This window comes from Centruroides sculpturatus, unplaced genomic scaffold, assembly GCF_000671375.1.
Source record: "Centruroides sculpturatus isolate CEXI.00-Female unplaced genomic scaffold, Cexi_2.0 scaffold1315, whole genome shotgun sequence".
Taxonomy (NCBI): domain Eukaryota; kingdom Metazoa; phylum Arthropoda; class Arachnida; order Scorpiones; family Buthidae; genus Centruroides; species Centruroides sculpturatus.
Genome location: NW_019385578.1, coordinates 210981 through 233026, shown reverse-complemented (window position 1 = coordinate 233026; position 22046 = coordinate 210981). Strand labels below are relative to the sequence as shown.

Here is a 22046-nt window from a genome sequence, read left to right as displayed (position 1 = left end):
CTATCATCAAATGTCACGGCACGCCACTGTCGCGGATTTACTTGTGGCCAAAACATAAATACTTTGGTGCAAATGATTGTTACTTGTTTACACTATACTGTCTTATTATTATATATTACAGTTTGTATATATACTCATTTCTATATGATATGTATCATCTATGATATCTTTGAACTTCTACTGTTCGCTTTTTTTATAATTTGTTAACTTGCAATTAATTGTGGTAATTCTAATTTTACTTTATCTTCGTTACTTTTAGTTGTTACTGTATATTTTACACTATCTTATTTTTTCATAAAATTTTACTTGTATAAATATTTATTATGCCTGTATAATATCCTTGTTGACCTCTTATCATTCTAGAGTTTTTCACTTAATGTTTATTAATATGCTGTATTTATTGTCATAACTACTTCGTGCTTTAAAATTCTGATAATGCTCAGTGAAATCAAGAAATGTAACTTATGTTATTTTAATAAAATGAATGATATCAAACTCTCATTAAAAAACAATTAATTGTTAATCATTAATTGTTAAGGGATTTTAATTGTTAATTATTTATTGTTAAGAGATTTTAATTCGGTAAAGTTATTTAAAGCTAGTTTCTGATATCAAAAACGACCTCCAATAGTTTTTAATTTTTTTTAAATTACAGTAGAGCGTCGATTATCCAAAAGTCAATCATCCGAAACCTCAATTATCCGAAAGAATTACAATCGTCAAATGTAAATTTTCGCTAGTTCTGTGGTGCTGCAATCTTTGGCTATATCTTAGGCTACTCAAATATTTCACGTTTTTGATACTAAATTAACTTCTGAAGTATAATTTTTTATTGTTTTTATATTTTTCAATATATTTATTTTGTTTGTACAAAATAAAAAATAATTTTTAACGATACAATAGTCTTCGTTAGGCTTAACATCGACAAAAATTTAACGCCAAGCGACACGCAACAAAGAGAAAAATTTCAACAGAAACTATTAAACTATTTTTTCGTAGATAATCGGTTATCCGAAATATCAGTTATCCGAACAATTCCAGTCCCTAATTGATTCGGATAATCGACGATCTACTGTAATATGTTTTATTATATATACGTTTAATTAAGTCGGGTGGTCGGAAATCGCAATAAATAATGTAATGCGTCTGCGTGTTAAAAATTAAGAAAACCGATTGTGTCATTGTAAAAAAGTGTAAAAAGAAGGCATTTATGGCAGTCGTCATAAAAACCTTTAAGTAGTCTAAAGTTCTGCTATGTACAGTACTAGTTGGGTGTCTGTATTGGAGTGAGGTATATTTCACTGGTTAAAAATCAATTTTATTGTACAATTTTAGTTTATGTTCGATTATTGTTGAATATGTTATTTTATACTTGTTTAGTTAGCTGAAGAGGGGAGAATACCCGAAACGCAAATGTGTAGCACGGCGTTCTAACTGAATAAAGATTGAAAACTTGCCAAGTGTTGATAAAGAAGGTCACTTCATTGTGCCAGTATACAAACATAAATAACAACACGGTTTCGATAACAACAACAAAAAAATGTAATTTTTAAAAAATATTAAAAAATATACAACCAGCTAGTATTCACACTACTTTAAACACTTATCTTCCTGGGAATTTTATGAGAATGTCCCGGGAAATCCAACACCAGGGTATTATGCTAAGAAAATACTTAAAGTAAAGAGAATAGCAAGGAACCAAGATATAGTATGGGTCTTTGTGAAATTTTCACAATTACTTTTAATTTTCTAAGCGTTTGTTTAACTTTACCGGAATCTTCCTCTTATAGATTGTTTTCTCTTGCTATCCAGTGGAAAATTTTAATTAGGGGTCCAGTGTATTATGGCTATCTTCAGAAGTTTTTAAAAAGAAATTTGTGGAAAAAATATTGTGTTATGAAATATTAATTAAAGTCCGCCTATTGGAGAGGCACATGCGATAGCTCTTTATGCATATAAGATAGAGCGACATCTTTGTTATCAGTGATTTTTATTTTCTTTTGTGTTTGCTAGTTTTTTCCTATTTGTTTCACGTATAATCTAGTTTCTGAAACTTGTTTATCCCTGGTTAAATAAAGCTACTTTTGCAGATTTTGGCAATGAAACGCTTTGTGTATAAACAGCATATGTCTTTGCCATCAAGGATGAGTTTCAAATAATTATTAGATGTAGGACAATGAAAAAATGGAATACAAGAGTTACCTCATAATATCATTTTCAGCTTATACTTTAAATTCATTAATTAATTATGTAAAAATATATCTATACTAATATTATAGAGAGGTAATGTTTGTAAGTAAGAAAGTAAGTTTGGATGTAGCAGGTAATCGCTGAAACTACTCATCCGATTTAAAAAATTCTTTCACCAATATTTAGAATGGAACTTCAGGGTTGAGATACACTATATATTATTTTGGTAAACATTCATATAAATTAAAAGATATAATCTAGGTTAAGGCTTTTATGTCCAACAGATGGTGCTACGAGTTCGATGCCTTAAGTTTGCTTTTCTGTGAAGCATTATGCTTTTTTGTAAACTAAAGCAGATCATCTTCTATCTATCTACCTATATAAATAAAAATGTAATGTTCGTTTGTTCCTATCGATTTCTTTGACATTTTGACACAATGCTGCATTCGAATACGCACGTGTTTTTATATAATATACGTATCGAAATTCCTCCCGCTGAAGGGAGATAGTTAAAACTAAGGCTTACCGTAAAGAACTGTGCTTCTATTTATACTATTTTAGATGCGGTTTTTGCGTTTTTGATTGCTTTTGAATAGAGTATGTCAAGAGAACGTATACTAAGAAGAAATTTTTCGAAAAATTCCCCCACCCCACCAGAAAAATTATACATTTATAATAGATAAATTTTGAGCCTCCACAAAAATTTAACATCAGTATAGTTTTGAAATAAAAACGATTATAAATGACACTATACATAGGCTAAATTATTATCTACATTAAAATTTAGTTTTCTGTTATTATATACTGAACGAAAATTCTATTCATAATTTCATAAACTACCTTTCTAGGTGTTAGGTCTTAAAATCTCAAAAGCTAAATTAGAAATATGTTTCGGATAATTTACATAGTTTATTAGTCAATATACTTCATGACATTTGTAACATTCTTGGTGATATGATAGAGAAATTAATAAATGAAAATAATAATAATAAATATGTGTCCTTGTATAATGTAAATTTATAAAATAAACTATCCCCAAAGTGCATCTAATCACTATAACTAACATTATCGCAATTCTGAAAATTTTCTGTTTCTCCTTTTAAACACAACAGATTACAATAAATTCTATAGCAGTTTTTAATAACACATCGATTGAATATTAGACACACGAAAAGAGATAATACAAATGCATAAACATTTTGAATAATATAATGTTTTTTTAATTATTGCCATAAGCCAAATTTTTACAAGCGTACATACTTACAATTGAAATGATATTCTTGACTAAGTTTGTTCTGATTAAAGTAGTACACAAAATTTGTTTTAATTATATACATTAAATCTTTTTTCTGTTGTTTAATACATTAAATTCACCTCTTTTCTGAAGTTAAACCGTTGTAAACATTACTCATTATATTATCTGAAAAACTGCTGATGGCATCTCAATAAATGGTCAGCATGTATAAATTGAACCATGGAATTTGCATATACTAACAAATGTTCAGATTTTTACAATTTTATATATTATGTGATTTATGGAAATATCAAAGATCTAAATTAAATAAAAAATCCATAACACCAAATCCACATAGTATATACATATAATAAAATTCACTGTTTTATAGTTTTGTTTTCTCGACCCTCCTTTTAGCGTAATATTTAGCTTTGGCAATTTTGTATAACTCATTCATTGAAGTGACTCCCGTCTTCTTTACCAAATTATAAAATATACCATTTACGTTCTTCAGTAATGCATACGGCGAGTCAAAATCTTGTACTATCCCTGTATCTAATACCTAGGAATTTAAAATGTCTAATTACTAACGGGTATATATTTTTATATCATTAAAAAGAAGAATCTTACCAGAACTCTATCCGAATCGATAATTGTATGTAATCTGTGGGCTATTGTCAACACCGTACAATTTTTGAATTTTTCTCGAATTATTTTCTGTAGACAGGAATCGGTTCTTGATATATAATAAATAAAAATAAATAATAAATAAAACAGTCGCCCCATATTAAAATGTACCAGAAACAATTAAAATTATAATAGCGAAAACCAGCAAGGAGAAAATGAAATTATATATTACTAAATTAAATCAACATGTGAGGAAATTCAAGGATAGGAAAATTAAAACACACTGACGACATTGTAAAACCTTTGGAAGAAACGTCATATTTTGTCAGAGATTGTGATTTTCTTCTGAGCTGGAAAACTATCGAAAGAATAGCATCAAGTGGGAAGGTACAACTTTAAGCCATGATAAGAAAATATATGTATTTGTAAAAAAGTCAATCTAGTCGATAAATCATCGGTCAATTAGTCGATAACGATGATTGTTTCATCCTGCATCAAAGGTTTTCCATTTCAAGACGAAGAAGACAAAGCTTTACCCATGAAAATTTACACCAAATTGGACATATATAGTTAAGAAAATCAGCCTGCATCTAAATCAGTTAAATGACGTTTATGGTGGTGAATGTCAGTAAATCCAATATCAGAACAGGTTTCTAGAGGAAAGTATAAAGTCAAGTTTATTTTCATTTTAAGTAAGCTACTCATTGCAGTAATTCGGCAATTATAATAATTACACTTGTAAGAGTTAAGATTAGTATTGTTAACCATAATATAGTAATAAATAATATATGTTACTGATAAGCATTTCCACACTAGACTAAAGTTTAAAGCAACATTAGCGTAATACAAACAAAATATACGTAGCGAACTTACTGCAGAAAAATTCGTTTGAGATAGGTTGAGTATTGGAACAGCAAACAAACAATCCTGAGACAAACACTTCTGATTGATTTCAGGAAAGGCCAATCTTTGCATTTTAGAAAGCGAAAAAAATTAGCAGGTAATAAAATGAAAGAACATTTTATTTTTTAACTATTTTTATTTCTATTTGGAAACTCCAACAACCTATAACTAGTCAATACGGACAGGACAAAACAATTTTTTTTAATGCAGCTCACATCAAACCGTAGCATCTTATAGGATGTTATTGCGAACACTCACTGAACGGCTTCTATAAAAGAGATATTTTTATTTGTAAATATGATTTCATTTTGATTATAATAATGTAAAACGCGATGCCTTAAGAACATTTGTACTAGAATATGTTGATTTTGATTGCAACCAGACAATAATTGTATTCTCAAATAAAGAAAAAAGTTCAATCTGGTTTGATGTCATTTAGTCTACTATTAGTAGCATTGTATCAGATAGGAAACTGGCGGAAATTGAAAGTGTTACACCCACTCAGTATAGTCGAAGACATAAAATTTGGGCAAAAGAATCTTTATCTGAAGGGTATTGAATGATCAAAAATTAAATGAAGTACATACAGTGGTATGGAAATTATGGAGACATTTGTTATGCAAAATTGCTACAGTGTTTAGTTTGTAAGTTGTGAACTGTGTTATGGAACATGACTTTTTTGGTTCACAGGTTAGGGTCATGCTGGCCTGACATCTCAGACCCCCATGCAATGTGTTCCCTTAAGCATGTTTCATCGCCAACAACAGGTAACGTGGTGTGCTGCTAGATATAATTAGACACATGAATGGTCTACAGTTGTGTTTAGTGATAATTTCCAATTCTGTTTAGGCCAATGTGATAGTCAGCATCATGTCTGTCAGCGTGCTGGAGAAAGAGCCCACCCTGCTGTAATTTCAGAGTGTTACTCAGGTCCAACTCCTGGCGTCATGGTTTGGGAGGCAATCAGTTACCAGAGCAGGACCGAGTTGGTGGTTGTTGAAGGCACAATGACCACCCACCAGTATGTGGACAGGATAATCCATCCAGTAGTCATACCTTTCATATACACCATCCAAAATGGTATCTTTCAACAAGATAATGCCCATCCTCATGCTGCTGCAATCACAAGACAGGCCTTGCAAAGTGTTGCAATCATGGACTGGCCCGCTCGATCTCCAGATTTAGCCCCCTATATAGCATGTCTGGATTGCCATGGTAGACAGATTATATCTCATAGCCATATAGCGCGCACTGTACAACAACTGACTGCACAAGTTGTGCAGGCATGGAGAAACATATCCCAACAAGACATTCAAGCACTTATTGATTCAATGCCTGCAAGTATCCAAGAGTGTATCCATGCTCAAATTGGGCACACAATTTACTGAAACATGTACCCAAAAGCAATAAAGCCTTGCTTAATTCACTTCATTTTGTGTTCATTTCTTCTGGGTATGCCCTGTACATGTTCACCAAGTTTCGTGAATTTCCACCAATTCCATCTGAGTGTAACACTTTCAATTTCCAGTAGTGTAGTTCGTGCTTAAAACGCATGTTAGAAAATTTATTGTTATGCTTCTGTAATCCTAAAGATATTGCTATTCTTCACTAAGTGTCAATGTACAATTGCAACTCAGCAGCAGATAAAGATCTGCTGCTAAGAGTTGAAATCATTCACAGGAAAAAATTAATTTTAAAAAGACAATTCTGTTCTCCATTCATAATGAAATCACCGTGAGTGATTTAAAGACAATGGAATCGTTGTTTTGCTTCAGTAATTTATAATATTTAATCTTCATTTTGTAGAAAAATAATTAGATATTTTTGCACATGTTACATACAGATATGGTCGGCATTATATACGTGAGCCTGATTATTAAGCAGAAGTTCTTCAACAGTGGGAAATTATTACAGTGATTACTGTTGCAACAATTATTACATTATTAAAGAAGCATTCCTTTTTGATTGTAATGTATAATGGCTCCCCTATACAGTATTGAGTCCATTGAACGTCTTCCGCATTGATGTCTTCATACAGTTATGTCGATGTAATATACGTATTTAAAAAAACTATTTTCTTCCATTAATTAATGTTTGCATGAAATAACTATTTCAAGTAATGTTTCTAAGATCATTCATACAGTTTCTATAGTTATACGATATGTAACACTGTTTTTAACTACTGATTTTATCGCCGTAGTTATTCCATTTTTACTTTTTAGCAATGTATGGTCAAATAATAGACTACTGGGAAATTTACCTGACAGTTTGACAGCCAGACTTTTTGAAAAATAGACAGGTAGCAAGCAATGCCAAAATAGAAATCATACTAATTGCAAGTAGATAAACGTATGATAACTTTTCAGAGACCATTCTGAAAACGTGAAATTGGATATACCCCTTACATATTGCGATTAAAATCTTACTAAATACACTTTTCACCAACACGCGATTTGAGTATTGTACTCTTTAACTCTATTGTAACATATAGTAGGTATCTGCTCCCATTTACAATATTTCTCTGATTTGCTGCATGTCGAACCCATATCTACGAAGATCGACGTAATTCAGAGTTTTCACTACTTACATGAACACCACGAACATACACGAAAACAATAATCATTAATTAATTAAAGCTTTGATTACTTCTAATTTTCGTTTTTCCAACTTGCGCTATCAAATGCAGCTTAAAACTTTTCGAACATTCATTAACGAAGTATACAAGGTATACATTGTTCGGTATTGCACAATGTATTGGCCTTTGAAAACCCTGAAAAGTAACATAGAAGCCATAATAAACACTTTTTTCGTATACCTGATCGAATAAAGAAGTCTCATAGATCTTTCGAAATGCATACTGACAGCCCAACAGCTACTTTTTATAAGAGATTTGATAAAAAGGTATTTAATGTTTTTTTCTATTATCACAGATCAGTGAAAACTTTCACGACATTGACAAAGTATTTTTGATTATGCAGCTGTTTATGAAAACAAGGTGATCTGTAAATTTTGACACAGAAATTATATAAAAGTTAATTTATTCACTAAGAGACATGCTTATTTTTGTAGGTTTTGCAACTAGGTTTTGTAGGTTTTGGTAGGTCATTATCCTACCCTCGATTAACCGACCGTTCTAGTCGACAAATTTCAAATGTCCGCTAGTTATGTGGCACTACAATATTTGTCTATGCATTCGCTACTTTAATATTATTTTTGTTAAATTATATGGCAATATGGCTCAATCATTGAAGGGAAGCCAGTATTTAAACGAGACTTAATTTTCTAATTATGAGTGGTTGTTTGTTTTGTAAGCAATAAAATAATTTTTAACGATACAATAGCAACGATTATTATTAAAAAAATTGTTAGGCTTAACATCGATTAAAATTCAACGCGAATTTGGTTAATAGCGATATATTAATATACAAATTACATGGGATATACTATTATACTATATTAATAATGTATTTTTTTCAGTTATTTCACCAACCCGAGTCCCCAATTAAATCGGATAATCGATGCTCTACTGTATATCAAATTTTAAGTAAAATTAGATATGTGAGGAGTTGGAGTATTTTGGGAGTTTTGAAAGCTGAAAACATTATAAATTTTTTTCATCATTATTTCCCTTTTACTTCCAATTTCCCCTTTCCTGGAGGTTGCATTCAGACCTTTTGACCCATCAGTGTATTGCATCGCTTCGAAATGCGACCTTGTAGAGTTTCAAAAACGTTTAAAACGACCGAGGACGTTCTCCCCTCACCACAGGAGATTCTCCATTTCCATCTTCGTTACAATGTACAAATAAGTAGCCTTTTAACAAAAACCTTTACCTGTTACATGCTAGAGGAAAGCAAAAATGTTAACTACAAGAGTTGACCGTACTGAATAAACCATCCCCTCTCCTTATGCTAGCCGATTAAAATGATAAAAAATATATTAAATGACTCACAGTTACACAGTTATCACCCGGGTGGCCTCGCAGATGTTCTGACCTTAGCCATTTCTGGCAAGTAATTCTGTTGGTTTGACAGCTGTTTTGAAAGTTATTATGAGAAAGTGTCACAATAACGGGTAGAAACTGTAATAAATCAAGAGAACAGTTCGATTCCTGACAAGTAAAAGTCAACAACTCTGATGCAAGTCGAACTTACATGCGATTGCATCAGATTTTCCCGATAATTCTCCCACCGGGATGGGTAAAGAGGGGTCGCACTTGCACCTCTGGGCAGACACAGCTGAGCGGACACAGCCAGGCAAACACTCACAGCAGACATCACCAGTGGACATCCGGGAGACACCAGACCCATACCGCCATTCCGTCTGTCGCAATCCTTGCGTTCCCGCCATAATCTTCGATCAACCAGATCCGAGGAGAAAATAGACTACGAGTAGAGTCCGCCGATTTGTGGACAGTTCTTACCAACGCCCATTTGACGAGATCGGGAACCAGAGAGGTAGTCACATAGAGAAAATTTGATCCTCTCTCTCTCTCGTTCCTCGTCTCTCTCTCGACCATAGCTTGAACTTAGACAATATTACGTCTTATAGAGTTAGATAATTAGACGACTTAAAAGTATTTTTAAATTATTTTCTTTTTGTAGCCTTTTGACTTGTACTCGTTTGTATAGCTTTACATAATTAAATATGTTATTCTTATATATAAAATTATGTGTTATCCTTGAGTACGACCGACACCTTCTTACGATCTCGCTCACCCTCCTATTTTTTAACACATCGAACATCCCTGACAAAAAAGCTTATAAGTGGGGAGAAGCTCGGCTCTTTACCCCCTCGGTTCTCACAGATATAAAATGAATTTATTAAATAGAGGAAGCGAAAATGTTTACATACACCATGTAGTTTACCATGTTAACAATGCAAAACTTTCTTATTACCATTTTTATATATACACAGCACAATATGAATACAGTCGACCCCCTATAACACGGGTTCCTTTAATTCGAATTCCTATATCACGGCGAAAAAATTGCGATAGTATTCGTACATACATGCTAAAAAAACTCTTATAATTCGGTACAACGTCATCAACGACTTATGTCGCGACAGGATTGCACAAACCGTTGAGTTTAAACGAGCAGCGGACCTACGAAAAACCATTTATTGTTTAACGTCCATAAAAATTATATTTATATTAATGATGTCACTAAAGTTCAGCGAATTTTTCGCAAAAAAAATAATTTATCAGGAAGCACGCGAGCGCCGTTTGATACGCCGCTCCGCCACGAAAACAAGCTTAAGCAATGGCGTCGTCGAACGGTGCGCACTCGGTAAGTAATCCTACAATTTTTTGTTTATAGCNAGGAAGCACGCGAGCGCCGTTTGATACGCCGCTCCGCCACGAAAACAAGCTTAAGCAATGGCGTCGTCGAACGGTGCGCACTCGGTAAGTAATCCTACAATTTTTTGTTTATAGCATAGTTTATACGGATTATTCCCAAAAAATTATACATATTTTGGAAATGTTGAGTCAAATTAGTCTAGAATCGATTAATATTAGAGAAAAAAACCTTTCAAACAGCCGTAGTCCGTAAACTGCATACGTGCCACCCTGTGATCGGTTAAACTCGTAAGAAATGGATTCATAAAAACAGAAACGTATCTACAGTGTTATAGAGGGGTCGACTGCATATGTATTCATATGCATGGCATAATATAAATACAGGTAACACCCGTATAACAGGTACTTTTATACCACGGACACGTATTCACTCTGACACGGTTCGAGAAATGGTTAAAACACTCGTACAACATGAAATGTAATAAATTTTTACATACTTAAGTACTAATAATTCACGAAAATTATTATTTTCGTGAACTATTAGTACTTCAATTAGTATGTAAATTTTCTTTTCTCGCCTCCATACATATGGTCCTTCGCGAAAATTGTTTCAATTTTGCCAGATCTCGACGCTTCTGCTTCTGATGTTGCCAGATGTTTTTCCCTTATTCCATAAGTGATTTGCATCATATGAGGAAATTTATAAAGATATTTTAACTAGAAGCAAGCGATCAAAAATTACATACTTTTTGCAAAAGGTAAAGCATGAATCTGAAAATAATGCAGAAAAATGCTAAGAAAATAACGATAACTTGCCAAAAATAAAACGCTCTCGGTTAATAGTGCTTTTAGTGATGACAAAGAAAACATTGTTTAAATTTCTATTAATACTATCTGCAAGGACCCGCTTTTGCTGGGTTTTTATTTGTGGGCAAAAAGTATCGATAGTGAAGATTAACATAATTACATTATAGCCAATCTCACCCTTTTTCACAGAATGCAAGAATTAGGTCCCCCGTTTCCAGAATAATTAGAGAATTTTTACGTCCAGTCAAACAAACTATTTTCAATTTGATCAAATTTGTGGAACGTTTACAATCGTTCTATAACCGAACCAATTCGAATTTGAAAATTTTTAAAATCGAAATAGAAAATCTTCCACTTTCAACCATTTTCAAGCCCATATCTCCCGCACCCTTATAGCTATCGAGACGCAATCACCATAGTGCACGGATGGAGACTTGGGGCTACTACCACATACAAACACCATTCATGTGCGATGTGTAGTTTTGGCTTAACAGTGAAATATAGGGACACACACGTCTATTTTTATATATACACTAGCTGCATGGACCCGCTTCGCTGGGCAAAAAGTAACGATAGTGATAATTAAGATAATTACATTATAGCTAATCTTATTCGTCTTCACAAAATGCAAGAATTAGCTCCCCCGTTTCCAGACTAATTACAAAATTTTTACGTTTAGTCAAACGAACAAATTTCAACGTTTCTGGAACGTTTTCAATCGTTCTATAATCGAACCAATTCGAATTTTATGTTCNGCTATCGAGGCGCAACCACCATAGTGCATGAATGGAGACTTGGGGCTACCACCATATACAAACACCATTCATGTGCGATGTGTAGTTTTGGCTGAAAAGTGAAATATAGGGACACACATGTCCATTTATATATATATATATATAGACTAGCTGCAAGGACCCGTTTCGCTAGGTTTTTAAAAAGTAACGATAGTGAAGATTAAGATAATTACATTATAGTCATTTTTACCCGTTTTCACAGAATGCGAGAATTAGGTCTTCCGTTTCCAGACTAATTATAGACCTGGTCCCGATTCTATTTCTGAACGTCTCCTGTTCACGTCAAGTCGAACGAACTATTTTCAACGTTTCTGGAACGTTTATAATCGTTCTATAATCGAACCAATATTCGAATTTTATGTTCGAATTTAATTGGAATATTGTTCGAATTAAATTCGAACAAATTCGAACAAAACATTCGAAATAGAAAGCTACTTTCAACCACTTTCAGCCTCATATCTTCCGCACCCTTATAGCTATCAAGACGTAACCACCCTTATGCACGACTGAGAACTTGGGGCTACTACCACATACAAACAACATTCACGTGCGGTGTGTAGTTTTAGCAGAAAAGTAAAATATAGGGACATACATGTCCACTTATATATATATATATAGAGAGAGAGAGAGAGAAAGAGAGATATATAGATATAGATATAGATATAGATATAGATGTATCACTTAAGAAAATTTTAAAGATATTTATCTTAATTTAGAAAATATAGTAGCATGTTTTTTAATTCTTGGAACCTAACCCTCCTTTTCGTACTAGTTCTTTGTTTCGCATAACACGGATTCGCATAACACGGCAATTTTTTGGAACGTAACTACCGTGTTATACGTGGGTTACCTGTACATATATTAAGTACATACACTTTGTCTTGTAGATACAAAAAACTTTGTTCTCCCTTACTTATCCTCATTACGACAAACAGAAAATAGGGAAAAACGAAAGATGAGAAACGAAATAACATATACTTTGAACATATCGCACTTAATATATTTAAGATAATTCATTAGAATTTGGTTCCAGATGTCCAGAGCGATTGATTGTAAGTTTAATCATTATGCACATCAATCATTTTATTAGTGTCTTAATGACAATGTGCAGGTAACCCCCTTATAACACGAGAGTTAGGTTACAGAAAATTGCCGTGTTATGCGAATTCGTGTATACGAAACAAACAACTAGTGCGAAAAGGAGAGTTAGGTTCCACAAATTATAAAACATATTCATAAATCCTTATTTAAATCAAATTTATTATTCATTTTTTTCATAGGTAAAATACTTATTTATTTATTATTTAAGTAAATATTTTACCAGAGGATTATTCATTTTATATGATGATCTCAGCATGAGCATCATCAACTGGTAACAGTTTTTTGGGTGCGTTCGTAGCGGTCGCTGTGCAGCGGAAGTGCGCTGCTGTTTGTAGCATCTAGGAAGGAAGGTGAAAGTAAGATGGCGGCGCCCGCACTATCGATTGTATCGTGTGGAGGAATCTATAATTCTAAAATGAACTTTTAGAGCCAACAGAAGGGTCCCAATTGTAAAATTTAACCGTTAAATGGATTATTTGTTGAAAGAGCATTCAAAATAGCCATGAAAACAATTAAAATGCTCGCTCGGAGTTACGCGGAGGTATAAGAGAACGCACAATTTATTACATTTTATGTTGTACGAGGGTTTTACTCAATTCCCGAACCGTGTTAGAGTGAGCCCGTGCTATAGAAGTGCCGTGTTATACAGCTGTAATCATCGTGAAAATCACACAATCTTACTTATACCAAACTTATACCTAAAACTATTCTCTATGTAACACAAATTACAAAATAAAATGATTTATACATGAAATTATGTAATATTTTTAATATGCTAACCTTTTATCAATATTGGACGTTGCTTCGTCCATGACAAGAATTTTATTCTGGCGAAGAATGGTTCTGGCAAGACAAATTAACTGTCTTTCTCCCACGCTGAAATTTCGCCCTCCTTCTGTTAAATGCGAATCCAATCCTCCAGGTAATTTACTAATAACTTCTTTTAACTGTACCTTAAATTCAAATATTTATAAAAATAAATATGTGTAAATTGAATTTAATCAAAAAAAAAGTTTAAAGAGAAAAATCTGGAAGGGAATTCAAAAATATTAATTTAATTGTAACCTCCTCTAAAGCTTTCCACAACATTTCTTCAGAATATTCATTAAAAGGATCAATGTTTCTTCGAAGTGGCCCGGTGAATAACATAGGATCCTGAAAAAATATATGCATACGCTTAGTAACTGTATTTTACAATTCGTTTATATATTGGATAATATGAGTTAGAATTACGAAAATTGGCCAATCGGTTTCTGTCCCTACACACTAGGCTGTCGGTCGTGGGTTCGCGACGCCATCGGACAGGCTGGCCAAATAGAGTTATCAAGTTTTCTGTATGTCTGTTAGGCTTAAATAGGGAGCAGTTACTATTAAAACTTAAAAAGTCTTCCCGGAAGGCATCCCCTAGACAGATTACTCAAGTGTTGTGTTGCCATAACTTAATAAAACAAACAAACGAAGATAAATTTTAAAATACGTTATTTCAATGATCATCGTAGAATAGACAAGGTGTAATACAGCATATATATGTTACAGTCAATACCCGTTTTTAGTTATAACGCGTTTTAACTAGTTGAAACTAGTTTATACTGAATGTCTTTGTTAAAACCCATTTTGTCTAGTTGAAACCAGTTTTAACTGAAATTCATTTTTGACTAGCAGTAAATTCTAGTTTTAACTAGACAAAACGGATTTTAACAAAGACATCCAGTATAAACTAGTTTTAACTAGTTAAAACGCATCCTAACTAAAAACTGGTTTGACTGCAACGCATAGAGTGATTCGGAGGAAGATGCCTAATTTTTGATATTTTCAAACGGTGACGTCACATATTGTCATGTATTTGTATGATGAATCGTTGGGTCAATATTGAGTGTGGAAAGCTGTAGTTGGCTACCGTTACCTCATTTTCTACATCCGAGAAGAATAAAAGCTAGATAAGAACGAAGTTTTTGTTGTGAAATGTTTCAAGAATAATTTTAAACTAAAAGTAAAAATGGAATTTATTAAAAATTGCTAAAAACAATTATGTGTGATGTCGTTAAGGTTCTAAAGTTTCCATTGTCAGCTACCGCCGATCCCGATCAGATATGCTGGAGCATCTGACTCTACTAGGCATCTTACCCCAACAAATGGAAAATATGCCACATTTTTCTTGGGGTAACGTGCCTATTTTTTGTTAATTGATTTCCAATATGCCTATTTTTATTAAACTTTTGTTTTTTCGTTTTATTGCAGGATATGCATAGAAATTATAAAGGACTTCTCAAAAAAGTTTTTGGAGTGAAAGAAGCTTTCAGCTAGCTATAGAACACGTTAGAACGGGCGGGAACTTAACAATACTTATACTGTGCTGTATACTTACTATGAAGTACTTTGTACTACATATGCAATAAATTAAATTTGGTTAAGAAATTCAAAAATTAATTTTATGCAATTATATTCGTTATCTTAAGCTAATGGCATTTGGCATTACGGATACTTAAGGTGAGATGCTTAAAATGCCGAACAGTGAAAAAGTCATTGCAAACACTGTATACAATTTTTTAAAATAAACTCCAAAGTTTTATTTGAAAAACATACTCCAGAATATGATATTTTCATTAGAGGGCTCCTAAACCCAAATTAGCGCTGTAATTTCCTTCATAAGCAAAATGTTAGGCATCTTCTGCCGAATCACTATACATAACTTCATTTATTTCCCCCAAACATATTTATGTAGCTAAACATTTAACTTTTAACATTAGTTAAAAGTTAAAACTAGTTTTATCTAAAACCAAAACATGTACAGCAGTAAATTAACTAGACGAAACCCGTTTTGTCTACTTAAAACTAGAATTTACTGCTAGTCAAAAATGAATTTGAGTTAGAACTAGTTTCAACTAGACAAAACGGGTTTTAACAAAGACATTCAGTATAAACTAGTTTCAGCTAGACAAAACGGGTTTTAACAAAGACATTTAGTATAAACTAGTTTCAACTAGTTAAAACGCGTTCTAACTAAAAACGCGTTTTGACTGTAACATATACATAAACAATGTTGAGATTAACTCATTTCGCGTCTTGTATTAAAACATTTTGGGTAAGTTTGAACTTTCCAAAATTTCATCTGATTGCTAAGAAATTAGTAGATTCATATGATTTTATATCCTGATTGATATGTAATTAAGAGACCAGTTAAATGTCGTTATTGGCAATAAGTAAAATCAGTATAGAACCAAATTTTGGAAATGTTTGTATTTTGCAACATTTAATAAGTTATATGTGAATCGAATTTTGCAAGAACTTCTGTAGAATTCGAAATAGTACATGGTGCTGCATGTTTCTATTTGTTTAGTCAAGTACTATCAATCAACTGATCGTATTTTTTGGATCGAATTGGAAATAAACACATTAACGACTTTCGTGCATGTAATTTGTCGTAGTTTTCAGGATTGAATTTATTTCTACCCATGGTGTTTACTGCATAATCTGTCCAAAGAAATTTTTGTTCACTCCGAATGAAAACGTCAGATTATTCATTGGACGATTATATATGATCGAAATATATTCATGAAGACTGTTTAAGACTTCCTTTTTGTTTCACAGATAAATTCTCTGATGATAATTAATTAGTTGATTGCATTTTACGGATTATTTCATTAATGTTATCTCTGCAAATAAATAATATTTATTTTTTTGAATTGAAGACTAATAGAATTTCTATACTTTTATCAAGTCAGTGTATATGCGGTATTAATAGACTATTATTAAATTTAACAAATTAACATTAGTGTATACAGTAAAACTTCGGTTAACGAATGCCCCTGTTTTCGAACAACATTTCAAACGCATATTAGCTCCGGTTCCAATAAAATAACTCGTTTTTTGAACAATCTGCTCGGCAATGCCGGGAACCGATGGTCAACTTCCTATACTTCTCGTGTTAAAGAAAGTTGAGTCTACTACAAGACTACTGATTCGGCAGTGACGCCGAGATCTGCCTTTTGTTTTTAGACGTCACGACACGAACCATCGATGACGTTTTAGTCAAAGAAAATTTCAATAGACTTGCGAGTAATATACTTCTTCTGGTTTCTTTTCAATTTAAATTATACAATTACAGAAAGTTTGCGTCACAATTCAATTTAAACGAAATTAATTCATAAAAACTGCGTTAATTGACATTCGCGTAATGTAAATAACATATAGTGTAAATAACCAATAATTAGTAATTAAGATACTTAACTCAAATTAAGTAAGAAATATTTATGAATATCACATATTGTAGTATTAATATTTAATTTAATATTTATTAATAATCGGTAGTCAATTAATTGAAAGTAAAAGTAATAAAATAATTATTAATTTAAAATTCTTGTTTTTACACCGAAAATGAAACTTATATTAAAATTATAATCAAATATATACAGTAGAGCATCGATTATCCGAATCAATTGGGACTGGGGTTGTTCGGAAGATCGGTGTTTCGGATAACCGATTATATAGGAAAGAATATATTATTCTATCCCATCTTGACATTTTTCTCCTTTGGGTGTCGCTTTGCGTTGAATTTTCGTCGATGTTAAGCCTAACGAAGACTATTGTAACGTTAAGAATTATTTTTTTTATTTCGTACGAACAAAATAAATATATTGAAAAATATAAAAACAATAAAAAATTATACTTCAGAAGTTAATTTAGTATCAAAAACGTAAAATATTTGAGTAGCCCGAGAAATAGNATTTTTCTCCGTTGCGTGTCGCTTCGCGTTGAATTTTCGTCGATGTTAAGCCTAACGAAGACTATTGTAACGTTAAGAATTATTTTTTTTATTTCGTACGAACAAAATAAATATATTGAAAAATATAAAAACAATAAAAAATTATACTTCAGAAGTTAATTTAGTATCAAAAACGTAAAATATTTGAGTAGCCCGAGAAATAGCCGAAGATTGCAGCGCCACAGCACCAGAGAAAATTTAAATTTGCCGACTGGAATTCTTTCGGATGATTGACTTTCGGATAATCGACGCTCTACTGTATTGAAACAAGTGTAGATAAAGAATCCATCTTTATTGATTGACTTCTTTTTCAAGCAGGCAAAGTCCAGTCTCTAATTATAGCACTTTTTGTAAAATGTTAATTTTGGTTTGCTGTAACAAAACATTTTGCGATCAATATATATAACAGGTGTGCATATAGATATAATCTTGTTTTGTATCAAGTATTTCAGCATGAACTTCTAGGCTCTATCGCTCCGTAATAGAGTGCGACGTAATTCTAAAGTATTAGTAGTTGTATGCGTTTATGATATTCGTTACGCGAGGAATAATGCCTTCTAAGAGGTAATTATTATGCCTTTTTGTCCTTTTTTTAAATCTATTTATAATTTATTTTGTATATTAGTACTTTCTATGTATTAACAGGACTTATTATACTGGGAAATTATGAATGCAGACATTTAGTCTTACAGTTCAAAAATAATGTTCTTTATTTATTTCATCTATTGGTGAACCAAATAAAGAACGCTAAGAACTGTAAGACTAAATATCTGCATCCATAATTTCCCAGTATAATAAGTCCTGTTAATACATAGAAAGTACTAGTATACAAAATAAATTATAAACCTTCTAAGAGGTCTTTGGTTCCTAATCAGGCGCTACAGACGTCGATAAAACCTGCCGTTTATCGGGGTTATTGCACCATCACATACGGGTGAGACGGAAAATAACTACCGAACATACAGTGTAGAAGAATAGAACCGCTTATCTCACTAGTGTGTCTATAGATAATATTATATTATACACAATATTATATTGTATGTGTAAGCATTTTTATGGATGAAATACAGCTAAAAATGTAAAACTAGGTTTGTTTTAAGCTTCTGCTGCGGACTAATACATTTTACGTTGTTTCTTATGAGATAGTTTGTTTCGGTTTGAGAAGAAATCGGTTTCCAAAGAACTTCCAGTAATGAATAAAGTCCCTAAATCGAAGATTGAGTGTATTTGGTTTTCGTCTAAATTATATGCTTATCTTATATAAAGTGAATTTATTTATTAACACATTTTTCATTTATAATCTATACTAATATTATAAAGAGGTAATGTTTGTAAGTATGTATGTAAGTTTATATGCAGCAGGTAATCTCCGAAACTACTCATCCGATTTCAAAAATTTTTTCACAAATATTTAGAATGGAACTTCAGGGTGAACATAGGCTGTATACTATTCCGTTAAACATGGGAGATGGACAGTTCTTTACGGTAAGCCTTACCGTAAAGAACCCTGCTTCTATTTATGCTATTCTAGATGCGGATTTTTGCGTTTTTAATTGCGTTTTAATAGGGTACGTCAACAGATTGTACACTAAGAAAGGATTTTTCGATATTACCCTTGCGGGGGAGAGAGACAGGATTAAGGCTAACTGTGAAGAACTTGGCTTCTATTACACTATTTTAGATGCGGTTTTTTTGCGTTTTTGATTGCTTTTTAATAGGGTAAGTCAAGATAATGTACACTAAGAAGAAATTTTTCGAAAAATTTCCCTCCCACGGGGGAAGTGTTATACATTTATAATAGATACATTTTGAGCCACAACAAGGCATGGCAGGGTCTGCTAGTCAAGATATAATTTTATGGAGATTCGTATAAAGTTGTTAAATAAATACGTAAAACTATTAGTCTGACAATCAGAATTTGTATTAAAGTTAAAATGCAATTCATTAAGTCATACCTATATTTTTGAAACTTTCTATGAAGCATGAAAAGTAATCGTTTCGTGTCTCTAATATATTTTATAAAGTATATGTTCGTTTAATTTAGACTATCTGAAATTTTCATATTTCCAATCGCTGCTTTTTATTTATTAAGAAAAAAATAAACGTGCCTCAATGTACTGTACATAAATGTGATTTTTTCGAAAAAATAGTCACACTACATTTGAGTAGTTACTTCACATTACTTAATAATAAGTTTTTTCAAATTACATTAAACTTTTTTGGCTTAGCAATTTGCATCGATATAGACATGTTTTATCATAATTAACAAATTAAATTTTCGTACGAAAAATGAAATAACAACATTTTTATCGTGGAAAAAGCATAAAAGTAATTAAATACAAATTATACATATCGAATTAATTATTACTTACTTGAGGAATGATGGATATTTTACTACGAAGATCCCGAAGTCCAATATCTTTAATATCAACACCATCGATGGTTATCGTTCCTGTTGGCTCTGTCATGCGAAATAACGCAGCAATTATAGAACTCTTTCCTGCACCTGTTCTCCCAACAATTCCTATCTGCAATTAATTTATAATAAACACCAATTCAGGCAATAATTATAAACAATACTCTTCCAATTTGCAGATATTTTACCTTTTCTCCGGAGCGAATATGAAATGTTAAGTTCTTTAACACAATATTTTTATTCTTGGAGTATTGCAATGAAACATTATCGAAATGAATTTCTCCTCTTTCTGGCCAATCAGTTGGTGGCCGTTTATTAGGCAAACTTTCGTAGGATGCTTCCGATTTCAAATTGCTGTATTTCAGAATGCGTTTTACAGAGTTCATCTGGAAAATTTACTTTTTATGAAATAACAATTACATTATCCGGAAAATAAATTATGCGTAGCATTTCATTAAATTTATTGATTCAGATATTTCGTGTACGTGTGTACACAAATCACTGTGTATAATATGTACATAGTGATTTATTTCCCTTTTTAGACTTTTTTATGTTTAAGCTGTATGAAAGCCGATGATTTTCAAAACATCAAAATGAGTTATTACAGGATAAAAATACTTTCTCTTGTTATGTCATAAAAGCCAAAAAACTTAAAGTTAAATATTAGAAGAAATAAAACGAATTTAAGAAACTTAAATAAATACTGTTTAAAAATCTGTAAACAATTTTTCATTTAAATAAGTACTTGTACAAAAAGTTGCATGTAACTCGGAGATCAAAAACTCTTGTCGACTGTTGAAGCGCTTCCAAACACTCGACAAGAAGTAAAACAATTCATAATAAAGAATTAGGTTGTAAGAGATATTATTTACTTAGATTTTAATTAAAATATTTACAAGAAATGAGAGAAAGTAAGTATTTTCGGTTGAAATCTTTGTATAAAGTACAATTATTTAAATGAAAAAAGTAATAATTAAAGTTTTTGAGAAGAGTAAAAAGTTAAAAAAATTATTTTTTTATTTTAAATTTATAATATTATACTGAACCAAAAATGCAAAAGAAAAAGAAATCAAACGCAACAACTTTTTAAAATGTATTGGGACTCAATTATGAAATTACTCGAAATAGTAGAAAAGATATGCATAAATATTTAACAGGCGGCAATAATTATAAGATTATGGAAAGAAATATACTTTAGCCAGAACAGTGTTAAAATATTTTTAAAAATTTATTTTGAAAAGCGATGCATATTGTAAAAAAAAGGAAATCTAAATATATAAAATTTCTTGTTTTGACTGACTAACTGAGTCACTGATTCCTCATCGCCCAGAACAAACCGCTGCACCTAAAGGGGTGAAATTTGGTACACAGTTAGGAAACGTCATGGAAACGCGCACTAAAAATGGTTTTTTCGAAATACCCCATCGGGAGAAGAGAAAGAGTATTAAAGCTTAACCTGAAGAACGGCTTTTACTGTGGTATTTTAGATGCGATTTTTGTTTTTAACAATGTTTATTCTTCATTAACTAATTAAATGCATTAAATTGATAACATTTCAGACATTGTTATAAATATTTATATATATTTCAATTTTTTAACCAAATATTCGAACCGTTTTCAAGTCGGATTTGTTATTGCATATTGGTTCGATTATAGAACGATTATAAACGTTCCAGAAAATTGACCAAATTGAAAATAGTTCGTTTGATTCTCGGCAATTCTCATCATTCCAGCTGTAATTGTTATATATAATAACTAGCTGCAAGGACCCGCTTCGCTGGGTTTTTATTTGTGGGCAAAAAGTAACGATTGTGAAGATTAAGTTAATTACATTATAGCCAATCTTACCCGTTTTCACAGAATGCAAGAATTAGGTCAACCGTTTCCAGTCGTTTTTCCATAAAATTTTT

General features: G+C 31.9%; 1 protein-coding gene across 1 annotated transcript in view; it reads right to left on the bottom strand.

Moving 5' to 3' along the window:
- Positions 1 to 3809: 3809 nt before the first annotated feature.
- Positions 3810 to 22046, bottom strand: part of LOC111640295 (multidrug resistance-associated protein 4-like) — a 176266-nt gene continuing 158029 nt past the window's right edge. Inside the window, exons 16-21 of the mRNA XM_023386302.1 lie at positions 20325 to 20522; positions 20093 to 20248; positions 14024 to 14113; positions 13739 to 13911; positions 4055 to 4160; positions 3810 to 3986 (exon numbers count right to left, since the gene is read on the bottom strand). Coding sequence (XP_023242070.1) covers positions 3810 to 3986; positions 4055 to 4160; positions 13739 to 13911; positions 14024 to 14113; positions 20093 to 20248; positions 20325 to 20522 — 900 coding nt within the window. The remainder of the gene's footprint in view (positions 3987 to 4054; positions 4161 to 13738; positions 13912 to 14023; positions 14114 to 20092; positions 20249 to 20324; positions 20523 to 22046) is intronic.